At 35.8% G+C, this 13,366-nt stretch overlaps 1 protein-coding gene across 1 annotated transcript in view; it reads right to left on the minus strand.

Moving 5' to 3' along the window:
* Nucleotides 1–5,161: 5,161 nt before the first annotated feature.
* Nucleotides 5,162–13,366, minus strand: part of LOC306861797 (phospholipid-transporting ATPase ABCA3-like) — a 58,132-nt gene continuing 49,927 nt past the window's right edge. Inside the window, exons 24-31 of the mRNA XM_079404279.1 lie at nt 11,055–11,215; nt 10,828–10,962; nt 9,877–10,071; nt 9,541–9,728; nt 8,199–8,369; nt 7,906–8,102; nt 7,755–7,828; nt 5,162–7,137 (exon numbers count right to left, since the gene is read on the minus strand). Coding sequence (XP_079260405.1) covers nt 7,006–7,137; nt 7,755–7,828; nt 7,906–8,102; nt 8,199–8,369; nt 9,541–9,728; nt 9,877–10,071; nt 10,828–10,962; nt 11,055–11,215 — 1,253 coding nt within the window. The 3' untranslated portion in view covers nt 5,162–7,005. The remainder of the gene's footprint in view (nt 7,138–7,754; nt 7,829–7,905; nt 8,103–8,198; nt 8,370–9,540; nt 9,729–9,876; nt 10,072–10,827; nt 10,963–11,054; nt 11,216–13,366) is intronic.

The raw sequence follows: 13,366 nt of genomic DNA on the forward strand, positions 1-13,366 counted from the left end.
CAGTTTCCATGGGGGCCCTACATGGGTTAGCCCTGATGGGCTGAGGATGGGACCTTGATGGGCTCCATATAGGGCCCACATGGGTTAACTAGGTAGCTCCCATTTGGTGCCTACATGGGTTAGTGATGGGACACAGCAAGGTCTTATGTAGTTCTCTTATGGGCCACAACAGGTATTCGCATGGACTAATATATTTGTCTGCTTGGGTTACCATATTTTACAGTAAACCCCTAAACACAAACATTACATTAAATCCACTAAAATGCTAAAGGTATTCAATAAACAGAAACCAATAGTTCACGCTTTTAAGCAAAAGTTAATTTAGAATAATTTAAATATGACTATCATAACTTGTACATTTACAACTTTATAAAATACAAGTATCTTAAAAAAAAAGAAAAGTTAATTTTAAGCTCCTGAAAAACTATATTTCTTGTAAAAGCTTCATGACTTTTATTCTGAATGCTTTAAGCAAGGTTTTGTTGGAATAATTAGAAAATGGCCATTAAAACTTGAATGGTTTTATATTTAAAACTTTAAAAAACATAAGTATCTTAAAGTGAAGCTCCTGACAAACATTATTTGGCATAACTTGGAGCGTCTGTATATTCATATCCGAAAACTCTAAAATGCATTTCACAAACAAACAAACCAACATTGCAGCTCCTCACTCCACTGTCCTCGCTCTCACAACGGCCCTTTGAAAAGACAACAAATAATCAACCACTGTGCCACTTTTTCAGATAAAACAGATGTTTCTTGTCTTTTTAAAGATTGTATTTCCATTTAAAAATCAAGAATATTAATAAGACTTACCCATCTTGCTCTCCACTACGTGGACCTTGCAGAACAGTTTCCTCCTGTCACGGATCTACATCTAGGGGGTGGAGACTGGTAGGTTTAGGGGTGGAGATGGGTGGGTTTAGGGATCAGGGGGTGGAGACGGGTAGGTTTAGTTATATGTAAGGTGGGAGGAGTTGGATCTTGTGTTTTGCAGTGAGGACCATCTCAACAAAATTGAACTCTCTTGATAAGGGGTGGTCCAAAAGGAAGACCATCATTCTTCTTGTGGTTTCATCCACAGTACTCCCTCCAATTTCTGCCACCACAGCAACGGAAAACAAGATTATCAGAAAAGGTAATGAAGTAACAATGTTCAGCATTAAAGCATTAACTGCAACAGTGTCAAAACAATACATAGTTTGTGTAATAATATGATAAATCTTTTGATTGGTTACAGAAATACAGTAAAACAAACCATAAGTGAATAACTCATGCTAACCTAGGCTAATATAGTTTTTGTTTTTGACACGTTTAGCTTTTATACATTTAATTTGTGGGGCTGTAATTAATGTATTTATTTATTTGAATAGATTAGTTGTCATTGGTGACTCAGTCATTGTGTGCAGTGTGTATGCATACAACAATGCCTGAAACAAACCTCTACAAATGTATCTGTGGCCTAATAAAATGTAGATAAACTAGTCTGGTGTGAGTATCCTGTGTCATTCATAAACCCTTGTTTATTTTGTATATAGCCAGTGTTTCTGTTACCTATATAAGCTACATGCCTACTGAGAAAATTTCTCTTGTAGTTAAAATGTTAATATTGTAATCATTATAATTTGTAATTGATTATATAATACAGTGCATAAACCTTAAAGCATTATTCTGATGGCACAGTCTTCATAGACATCAAGACACCCCTAGGTCAGCAGCTACTCCAAGAATATAATTTTTAAATTTGGATACATATGTCATCATCAATAGTGTCATAATATGGCCTTGATTTGTTTTGTGATGTTTCCACATATATTTATCATCATGTAAAGTCAGTGTCTTGTTTCAGACTGGATGTGGAGCTTAAGTCACAGGTAGCTGATCATTGTGTGAACTGAACACAGTACATGGAGGCTGTTTTCATTGAGTTCCAAGGTCCTGTTTTAATAATTATCTCAGACACCAGGCACTGACTTAATTTTGCATTGCTTCATTCCACATACACATACTTTCACACAATTTCCCTTGCCTTTTAAATTAGTTATATTCGTACAGCAGTTACTTCTATACTTGTCATAGTAACATTTAATGAATGTAACTAATATTTATATAGTCTATATAATGTTTTGAGTAGCATTTTTATGTAAACAGTCAAAATAAAACACTTACTAAAAAAAGATAACATGGATTTGAATACACAGACCCTCAATTCACTGAAATGGTCGACAGAGCAAATGAAAATGTTCGGGTAGCTGGATCAATTTCTATGATGGTGAGTATAATAAATATGTTAACCAAAACTGTATTTTGTCCACAGATACTACAAAATCTATTATTTACAAACAAGATAATTATGATTTATGTTAACCTGTAAGGTTTCCACTGCCAACAGACATTGTAAAATGTATTATTTACACATATGGACCAGTTTTGCAGTTTTGTATAAAGTACTCAAACGAGGCTCCCAGTAATGTACCTGTAATGTAAACTGCCTACCCCTACCTTATATTATGTTCAGATGAGTAACATTAAATGTAAAAATGGTTATGAGCTCTATTATTAATTTCATATGTATTATAAACTATATATACAAAATATTAAAAGCAAAGTTTTCCTTTTTCCTAAATTTGCCAATCTGTCAGTCACAGCTTTAAGATGCGCTGCCTTGCATTTAAGCAGTTAGTGTAACTGTGAATGTGTAATTAAAAAAAACATTTGCACATATTTAAACTTTATTAAAATCGCACATTTAGGTTTTGTAATATTGTAATTTTCAGAGTTAAACAAATAAACTATGATATTCTAGTTCACATTAGGCTGATTATCTCTCACGTAATATTCAGCGATAATGTGCTCCATATTCAAATGCCTCTCAAAAGTCACTGTTAGTCAACAAATCCTGTTAACACAAAGTTAATAAGTGCTTCTCTCACCTCTGTCACACTTCAACCTGGAGTGACTTCAGACCTGCTTTCACAGACCTGATTAAGCAACAGAACATTTCGTCAGAGGAACATTTCCTGTCAATACAATATGTTCTTAAAAATGATTCGCCTTCTCAGCAGAAAACACTTGCAATATCTTCTGAAACTGATGTCAAAAGCTGAAGCTCTACTTCAGTGCAAATTCATCCGTCACATAATAGAAGCGAGTCAAATTAGATGTCAATGTGGACAGCTTGTGTGACGCATACAGTATTCTTAAAAAACATTAACACAGTTGATTCCTCCCACGGATGATAAAACATAAAAAGGCAATTACGACTTTTTATCTCACAATTCTGAATTTTTTCGGACAATTTATTATCTCGCAGCTCACTTTAGTTTCGACTTTTCTCTCACATTTTCTTTCTTTTCTTTTATTTCTCACAATTTTATACCAAAACGTTGATATCTTGTAATTCTGAGTGTTTCTCACAATTTTGACCTTTTTGAAAAATGTCCGAAATGTGAGATTAAAACTCAGAATTGTAAGAAAAAAAACGTTTATTATTTCTTATTTAACAATGAGAAATGCAAGACTTTTGTTACATCTGTCATGTTATTTATTTTGCAGTGATCTGATGTTCACGGTCTTCAAACAAACAGTAACCGACTGTAGCTACTATAAATGGTTCATTATCAGCAGGCTGAGGTAAAGTTACCTCCGGTCAGTTTCACGGTTTATTCGGCCAGATGTTTCTAGATTAATGCTTCATCACAATATCACACTGCTGTTTCAAAGTAGATAAGATCATACCGAAGGTAATTAAACATTGTGCAACACTTTTATAACGGTACTTCAATATCAAAACATTAGTAGATTATGTTGATAGTAAATGTGATGAACTCCACCTGTGGTTCATCTACTACAAAAAAAAAAACCCCAGCTGATTCAAAGCAAATGGAGCAAAATTAAAAACAAAAACAAAACAGACACTCATGCTCACACATTTCTAAGTGACTTAAATACCTTCTGTTGCCGCTGTAGTAAAAGAAGCATTGACTTCTGACCTCCTTTCCCATGGCTGAACCGTCACCTGTCTGTGGATGATTAGCTTTTATTGCTAACTGTGTCAGGGGTTGACAGGAACACAGAGGCCGTAAACGTGTTTTGATTCTTACGCACCAGTGCTAACAGGTCTGAGAACACAAAAGCTCAAGAAGAACAATGGCATTAAATAGTAGTCATTTCTGTTTTTTATTCAACTCATACACTCTCAGAAAAAAAGAGACTCAATTGTCACTGGGGTGACACCCTTTGGAAATATGCTAATATACCTTAGCAGGACTGTAGCATTTAGGGCAATTAAGATACAAAGATTTATCTTTTAACTTTTGTACCTTAGGGTACTGACCCAGTTACTTTGTACCTTTTTTTCCAAGTGGCTCGTAAAACTTTAGGAAATGAACTCTAGCCTCCTTTTTTTTTCCAGAACAATGCTAACATCGGACTTACTATAATAAAAAAAGTAAAATACCAAATAAATACTGAATAAACTACTACAGGGAAGCAAAAAGTATGAAGAAATTGCATTTAAGTACTAAATTGAGTACAATGCGAAAAATGTCATGCAAATAATTACACGAAATAATATATTAGTATATATAATAAAAGTATTAAATAATTTTTTAAATACATAGTACATTAATTATATTTTTGTCCTTGAAAATGAACAATAAATGGAAGAAAAAAAGGGGAGAGTCATTGGTACTTAAAGGGCCAGTTTACCTAAAAAGTCATTTTGTAATTATTCTCTCACTCAATTTTCTCTCTGTATGAGTTTCTTCTTTGTAACAAAAATTATATCTTGAAAAATGTTAAGAACAAACAACACTGGAGTTCGAAGTCTTTCGATGAATGAAAAAAAACACTGAGACAAAACATCTGTTCTGCTATGCAGAAGTCGTTCACTATTTATAACTTTGTAATAATAATAATAATAAAATTATATGAGTACTTTACACTCCTGAACTGAAGTGAATTATTAACTGTTGACAGCTGGTTTATCTTTATTACATAATGGACTCACATTTATGGGTTTGGAGGTGAAATGTAAACTATGTTTGCTAGATTTAGTTGTTAATTATTGCAGAAATTAATCATCAGTGTGTGTGAACGGCATCAGAGGATAATAAACATGATCTATATGAAAAGAAAAGTAAACGTCTACAGAAAACAATTCCTTTGCGTAAGGCAGATTTAATAAAAAAAGAAATGGCAATACTTACATTTCTCACAAGGTTAATTTAGTGATACAGTACACAAGATTACAATGTAAATTCCCTTTTTGCATTATGGTATACATTTGACCATTTTTAATCGACATTGTCATCATTAACATTCCCAAGTTTGCCTTCTCGATTCTCAAAATGCAATATTTCATACAAGCAGTTCAGACACGACAGCCAGAGCACTGTGCAAAACAGACCAATCAACGACAAAAACGTAGAAAAGAAACAATTTGTGGTCAGTCACCGTCGAGCCCTGTTTATCTACAGTACGTCAGTGTGTTCGATTGAGCCTGCGTTTTCTTCCTTCACTACGAAAGTACATTCAGTTCACATGAACGTGGACGGAAACGTGGTTAAAGTGATGTCAGTACGGTCTGGAAGGGGCCCATACTGCTTTCATTTCAATCACAGTAATGATGTAGAATCATGTTCAACAAAGACTCGTTGACGTCCTTCAATCTGACTCAAGCGTGACTAAGAGGAAATCTAGCATAAACAATGTAGAAATGGCATTAGCAGCATGACCTGAGAGTCAATGAGCCTCATCAACATGAATTACAAGATCTTAAAAACATTCAATGCAAAAAATTGACAAGAATGATTTTACAGACAACTAATCTTATGTTAAACCCTCCTGAATTGCGATGGTTCATGTTTCTGTGAGCTCTTTCGTGGATTTTGTGAAGTTGCATGAATTGGTCCACATCAGTAGTGCACAGTAACAAACTAAATCTTGTGTTTTTTTTCTCTGTGACAGAATCACACAAGCAGACATTTAGTGTATCTAAAGACATTCGGTTTGAGGCAGAAGTAAAAGAAAAAAGTGCACTGTACGTCATTTAGTGGTCATCTGCCCCAAAAAAATCCTCCATCGTCACAATCTGGAGGAGGAATGTCACACTGGTAAAAATTATAACTGGAAAAGTGGAGGGAAAAGCATTAAAACATCTGTGGCCTCATTGAAAAGAATTGAGGAATATTTTTTATGGGATTTTTTTTAGCAGCAATGAAAAAAATTAAAAGTGACTCTTATTCTGACATATATAAAGAATTGTATTACGTGGAATAATTTCCTTTTTTTGGAAGAATAATTTGATTTCTAACAAATAGCTGACTATAAATGCCAAATAAATCTATTGTATAAATTCTATAAATGGCCTAAAGCTATTCTATAAAATTTTTACATTCATATTCAGCAACTTTTCTAGTAAATTTTCTTGCAAATCCCAAAGAAGCAGCTTTTACATTGTTCTTGGATATCGCATTTTATTATATTTCTGGCCTTTTTTTTTGGCATATGCTATCAGGAAAGGGGCTAAGCGCATGTACCTTCAGCATTGAGACCACAGTAGAAAACAGGTGAGGAGAAACAAACCAAAACAAACTTTTATAAATAGCACAGCAACCGTACACATGTGCACACTTGAGACATCCTTTCTGTCGTGCTTACAGAGGATAAACAAACGTCTTTTCTTTTCGATGCGGAGACCCACCGATTAAAATTCAAAGACTGTTTCTGATGGTGTGACGAATGTCCCGTTGAAACTCAATTTGCTCGCAAACACACACACCCTACTGGCGGAGACCTTGGGTTAGTGGTCCTGTCTCTCAGTGTTTGAGTCTGGAAGTGTGTGTGTTACGTACGTATGATCATGTCAGAGATGTGTATGTGAAGAGAAACACCTGAGCAATGTCCAGTGGTCTGACAGAGAGTCAGTCGCCCAGGCAGTACCAACTCCTCATCAGGTGAAGGTCAGATCCAGGAGCTCCGCCCCTTTAGTGCTTGAGCGAGTCATTTCCTGCAGGCCTCGGCGCAGTGCTGGAACTGGGCGAAGCTGAGGAACACCTGCTCCAGTGAGATCTGGCTGACGCAGTAGTCCTCGATGCTGTACTTCTCTTTGGCTGTTTCTAGAACACCAAAGACCTGAAATATAAAGACAGAAATGCGTTAGAAGTGCATGTGAGACATTTGCCGAACTGTGCATTTTTCTACAATGCAACTTGACATTCCATTTCACATGTGACAGCTGAACCAGAGGCAATCTCAGCAGTGATAATGAGTAAATAATGGCTATGTTCAGAATTGAGTATGAGCATAAGCAAATTCAATACATTTTTAGATTTAAAAAAATCTATTAATCAAATTAGTGAGTCAAAAAAAGAATATGTTTGTGTAAATATTGGTTATGTTCAGAACTGATAACTAGTGTACTCTATATTACACAGTGTTTACTGGTTTGCATAAAAATACCGCTTATGGAACAGTTTGCAACAAGAAATGTTTCAGTCATCCAGTTATTTTTTTTTTTTTTTGCAAAAAAATAAATAAAAAAATTGAAATAAATAAACAGAAACTGAAATCAAATTCATAAAAATGTATTAAATAATTAAAATAAAAAAAGTCCTGTGCCTTGCGTTGTGGGAATTTCACATTTTGGTCAGTCTGGGTGTATTATATACATGCAGAGCATTTGCATACTGCAGAAATAGTAGAATGTTATTCGGAACATAATGTTTAGACTGCATGTTTCTGAGACGTACCTGTGCCCAGGTGAGAGTTTTGTCAGTCAGGTGGTAGTGGACCATCCCCTGGTGTTCATCCTTCAGTAAACTTCCTGCGAAAGCCATCAGGTGAAAATTATAAAAACCGTCACACTGCCCAGCAGAAATACAAAGCAAGTCATTTAGATACCTGGGAAGGTGCTTTCAATGAAGTCTTTGAAGAGCTGAAGGTCCATCTCATCTAACTCCGTCTCCACACGGACCTTCGCCAGCAGCGTGTAACCGCTCCCAAACTTGCTCTTCAGGTGCTGCGGGCTGCCCAGACATTTGAACTGGCCGTTCACCATGACTGCCAGCCGGGTGCACAGCGCCTCACACTCCTCCATACTGCAGAGAGAGAATGAGAAACGGTTTGTTCTGATGCAGCAAGCTTCTTTTCATTTCCAGTCCATATCTGAGTTAATCACGTGACATGTGGCTCACCTGTGTGAGGTTATGATGATGGCTTTGCCAGACTCTCTGGTGCGTGTAATTGCGTCCCACAGCAGCCGTCTGGCCACTGGATCCATGCCAGTGGACGGCTCGTCCAGGAAGATCACAGGCGGCCCACCGATCAGAGCAATGCCTGCACTCAACTTCCTCTTATTGCCACCACTGTGAAAGATCCAATAGACAACTTACAATACACGCTAACCGCATATAACAAACCAATGATTGAACTTCTGACATTCTGAGTGTTCCTGCTGCATCTGTTTCCCTACACTGCAATAAACTAGTCCATCATATTTGAAAAATTTAAAATTGCAATTAATTTTCAAAAATCATGTTTGTATAATTTTTTTATGGTGTTTAATTGTTAGTTAGCTGTATTTTAGTTATTTACCCAACAGCAGTTTGATTTAGATTAATTGGATTGCACAATGAAAAAACATGATTTTTGAACATTTTTAAAAATGGAGATACCTGTTTTTGCAAATGAACACTTCATTTACTCATGCATTTATCCAAACACCAATCCAATATCTACTATTCCATACGTGATTTTAAACCATCAAACCTAATCATCCATCAACTAACCATTTATCCATCATATCTATCATATCTGGAGATAAACCATATCTAACTACCCATGAATCATATCTAATCGTCTACAGATCATATTCTAAATGTCTATAGATCTAACAACCCATTAAATCATATCTATCCACCCAATCATATCTAACCAATTTAAGCATTATCAACTTAACAAGCATCATACTTAACTATCCATTCATAATTTGCAACCATCATCTAACCATCAAACCCAATCATCTTTCATCTATCCATCAGACATGTAATATCTGTTGATATATCATATGTAACTACCCATGAATTATATCTAATCATCCATATATCACAATTTACCCTAACCTATGAATAATATCTAACCACCAATTATAATCATATACAGTATAACCACCCATGAATAATATCTATCCATCCAATCATATCTAACCAATTGTATATCATATTTTACCATCCATTCTACATCATATCTAACCAGACAAATCATATCTAACCAACATCAAACTTGATCCATCATATCTAAACACCCATTCATCACACCTAACATCTATATATTATATATAACCCTCACCTATCCATAAACGTAAGTCATCCTTCATATCTAACCACCATATATCATATATTCAATCATTAATGACAACTAACCATCTGTATATCATATCTAACCCTCATCTAACCATAAAAATAAATCTTCCATCATTCCTAACCACCCATCAATCATATCCATCCATCCACTTTCTCTCAGGTGTCATGTTCATACCTGTAGCTGCGGACAAGTTTGTCAGCGTGAGGTTCGAGCAGCAGCGAACGCAGAACATTTTCTACACAGGCTGTGACATATTTCTCTGGGATGCCCCTCAGTCTGGCATACATGCTAAGGGTTTCCCGCCCTGTCATGTGATCTAGCACCGCGTCAAACTGGGGACAGTAGCCAATTCTCTGCTGCACCTGAAGCAAAGTCATATTTAATACTGTTAAACCATTCACTTATACCTACTATGACTAAAAAAAAATGTAAATATCTCCTCTCTAAAAATTTATTTCCAGTTAAGGAACTATTTTATATGAAATGGCAATATGAGATAAAATACTCAACCTTTTTCACATCTCGGAGGATGCTGTAGCCATCAATAAAGGCATCTCCTGAAGTTATGCTTTCATCTCCTGTCAGCATTTTGAATGTCGTAGTCTTCCCTGCTCCATTAAATCCCAGTAAACCAAAGCACTCGCCCTTCCCAACAGCCAAAGACAAACGGTCCACTGCTAACAGCGACTGCCCGCCTGAATATACCTAGTGAAACAACCACAGATTTTAGGAAAAAGGGACAAAAACAGTCAAATAAAACTCATTTGTCTAGTAACAGATTTTTTTGGTTACAGAACTTCAGATATTTATATGAAGGGGATGCTCTGACCTTATTTTCATGGTATTTCAGTGCAATTATATTTGTTTTGTAAAAATATGCAAAACCTTTGTAACTCCATCCAGTGCATATGTATGAATGGATGGACGGACTACAACATGTCCTGATTTGCATAATTACCAGCAATATGTTTATTTCTAGAGAATGTTGTTGTATACCAAAAATCGAATTTAGTAGTTTTTATGAAGCTTCCTTTGATTAATACTTAAAATTTGTCTAGTCTTATTCAAGATTGTTGCAGAACGATCTAAAAAATTGCTCAAAATGGCAGAAAGCCATAGAAGGGACCTTCAAATTTGTTAATCATAGTTAATCAAGACGCATGACCTTGGGCCAAATTATTTTGAAGCGTTTTTAGAGATTTTTACAGATTTTCTGCATGCTATGCACTTTGGCCAATAGGTGGCGCCACCCGACTGGTTTTGTACACTCAGGGCATTGTGGCAATGATACAGTGGAACTTGCATGTCAATACAGGCAAAACCCATTCTCACAACATGTTCTGAATATGATCTGATAATCGTTTGGAGAACTCGATTTCAAAATGCCCGAATATAAGCCTATAGGTCTTAACACATTAACATAATGTAGTTTGACACCAAATAACAATGTGAATGTGATACCTTGCTGAGCTCCTGTAGGATAAGCGGGCTGCCCACCATTGACTCAACCACCGGCTGGCACTCCAAAATTCTCTTCCTCTCCTCCGCAACATCTCTGTCCTCAGGCTGGAGAGCTTCTTCTGCCAACAGCAAAACCTGACAAAAGCACACACCCACAGCTGTGATTATTAGCATTCAAACCAATAAAATAAGAGCACTATATCCCCGTGTTTTCATTCCTCTCCCACCTTCTTGCGTCTCCTGCAGAGGTTGAGTAGTATGTGGACACACCGAAGCTCGATGAAGAAAAGCAGGGCGATGAAGACGACACCTTGTAGGAACATGGCCACCAGGAATCGGCCCACTCCAGGCTCATCCATGGAAAAGTAGTTCACTTGATACGTGATGTCTGCAGATGACCAGCCAAAATGACAATGAGAATGACTACATAGTCCACATTAAGTGTGTCACATGATGCTAATCACTCATGCCTGCACTGCTAGCTGCCTTTAAGTGGCATCAGTCACAATGACATCAGCGCTGTTGACTGAGATTTCATTTATGGCAATATTCGGTTCTGGTTTTACAGCTCTATCGAGACCCATAAACTGTAGAAACACAGTGGATTATTTCATTAGCATAGACACACACAGGCTAACATATTACAGAAAAACAAAAATTCAATATCCAGGGCTTCACAATCACATTTGCATTAGCAAAGTGAAACTCAGCAGGAAACCACATTTCTAATTCAGAAGATAATTCCACATCAAATCCACCACAACTAAATGACAGGAAAATGTTTTCTTACAATTTGTCATATCTTATATCTATCATATCTAACCATCTATACATAACATCTAACCATCCATCCATCTTATCTAATTCGTTCATTCTTCATAGTTAACCATAATCCATCATATCTAACCAACTATCATATTTATCCATTCATACGTCATATCTAGACATTCATCCATCATTTCTAACTATCCATTCTACATAAACCATAATCCATCATTTTTAACCATCTATCATATCTAACCATACACTCTTTATAATTCACATCCATCATATCTAACATCTATATAATATTTAACCATCTATACATCATATCTAACATCCATACATCATTTCCAACCATCCATTCCATTATATCTAACCATCTATATCATATCTAATCTGTCATATTTAACCATCTATCATATCTAACTATCAATTCTTCATAGTTAACCATCATATCTAACCAGCCATCCATCCATCATACATAACCATCTTCGATTATATATAGTATAACTATCCATCATCATTCATCAAATATAACCATCTATCAGTCCATAACATCTAACCAATAATTCCGTCATATCTAACCAATCTACAATGACTGATCACAACACATTTATTTTTAATTTTTATTATCGATTGTTGTTATTGTTACTATATTATTATTATTATTAGTTTTAGTCATTATTCACAATGATTTATTATTGAATCAGTTTGACTACCTTTTTACTTGCTCTATTATTACTATTACTTTGTTTTGTTTTAATTTTAATTTTATTTTATTTATAAAAAGGTTTTTTCGTTTTTTGGGGGGTTTTGCCTCCAGATAAACAGCAGTACTGCTTAATCGCCGATCATATAAAAATGTTAAATATTAGCTTTTGGAATATTCAGGGTTTGTGCTCTAAAACATTTGGATTAAAAAGCACGAACACACTCAGTCAAGTACAGCAGATTATTCCTGAGTTCCAGTCACTCTATGAAAATGACAAATTAAGATTATTACTTGGTGAAGGACCTGCTTCCTCTTTGGTAGCACAACATATTTATAAATGCCACAAACTAAGAAGTAAAGAATGTACACATCTGCATTAGTAGTACCATAAATGTTTATATAAATATATATATATATGGATGGATGTATTTTACATGTATTTTGTTTTGTTTTGCTATATACAATGCTTTGGCAATATGTATCTAAGACCCATAGATGGGCAGTTGTGGCCTAATGGATAGAGAGTTGGACTTGTAACCTAAAGGTCGTGGGTTCGAGTCTCAGGTCTGGCAGGGATTGTAGGTGGGGGGAGTGAATAACCAACACTCTCTCCACCCTCAATACCACGACTGAGGTGAGACCCTTGAGCGAGGCACTGAACCCCCAACTGCTACCCGGGCTCCGCAGTGTATGTTTACTACTGTGTGTGCACTTGGATGAGTTAAATGCAGAGCACAAATTCCAAGTATGGGTCACCATACTTGGCCACACACCACTTCCATTTCCCGTCCTTAAGTATGTCATGCCAATAAAGCAATATGAATTGAATTAACCATCTATATCACATTTAATCATCTACACATCTACACATATTTATATATGTCTACCATCCATATATCATATCTAATTATCTATCAAATTTTTGTTAGATTGTGTTTAACACAAAAAAGTGAGGCCAACACAGAGGTATAGAAATTCTACATTGATTTAAAAAGCTACAAACTATATGGATTTAAATCTGCGCTGGCATCGGATCGGTATTGACCTACTGACCCAGCATGAGCT

This window comes from Barbus barbus, assembly GCF_936440315.1.
Source record: "Barbus barbus genome assembly, chromosome: 4".
NCBI classification, from domain to species: domain Eukaryota; kingdom Metazoa; phylum Chordata; class Actinopteri; order Cypriniformes; family Cyprinidae; genus Barbus; species Barbus barbus.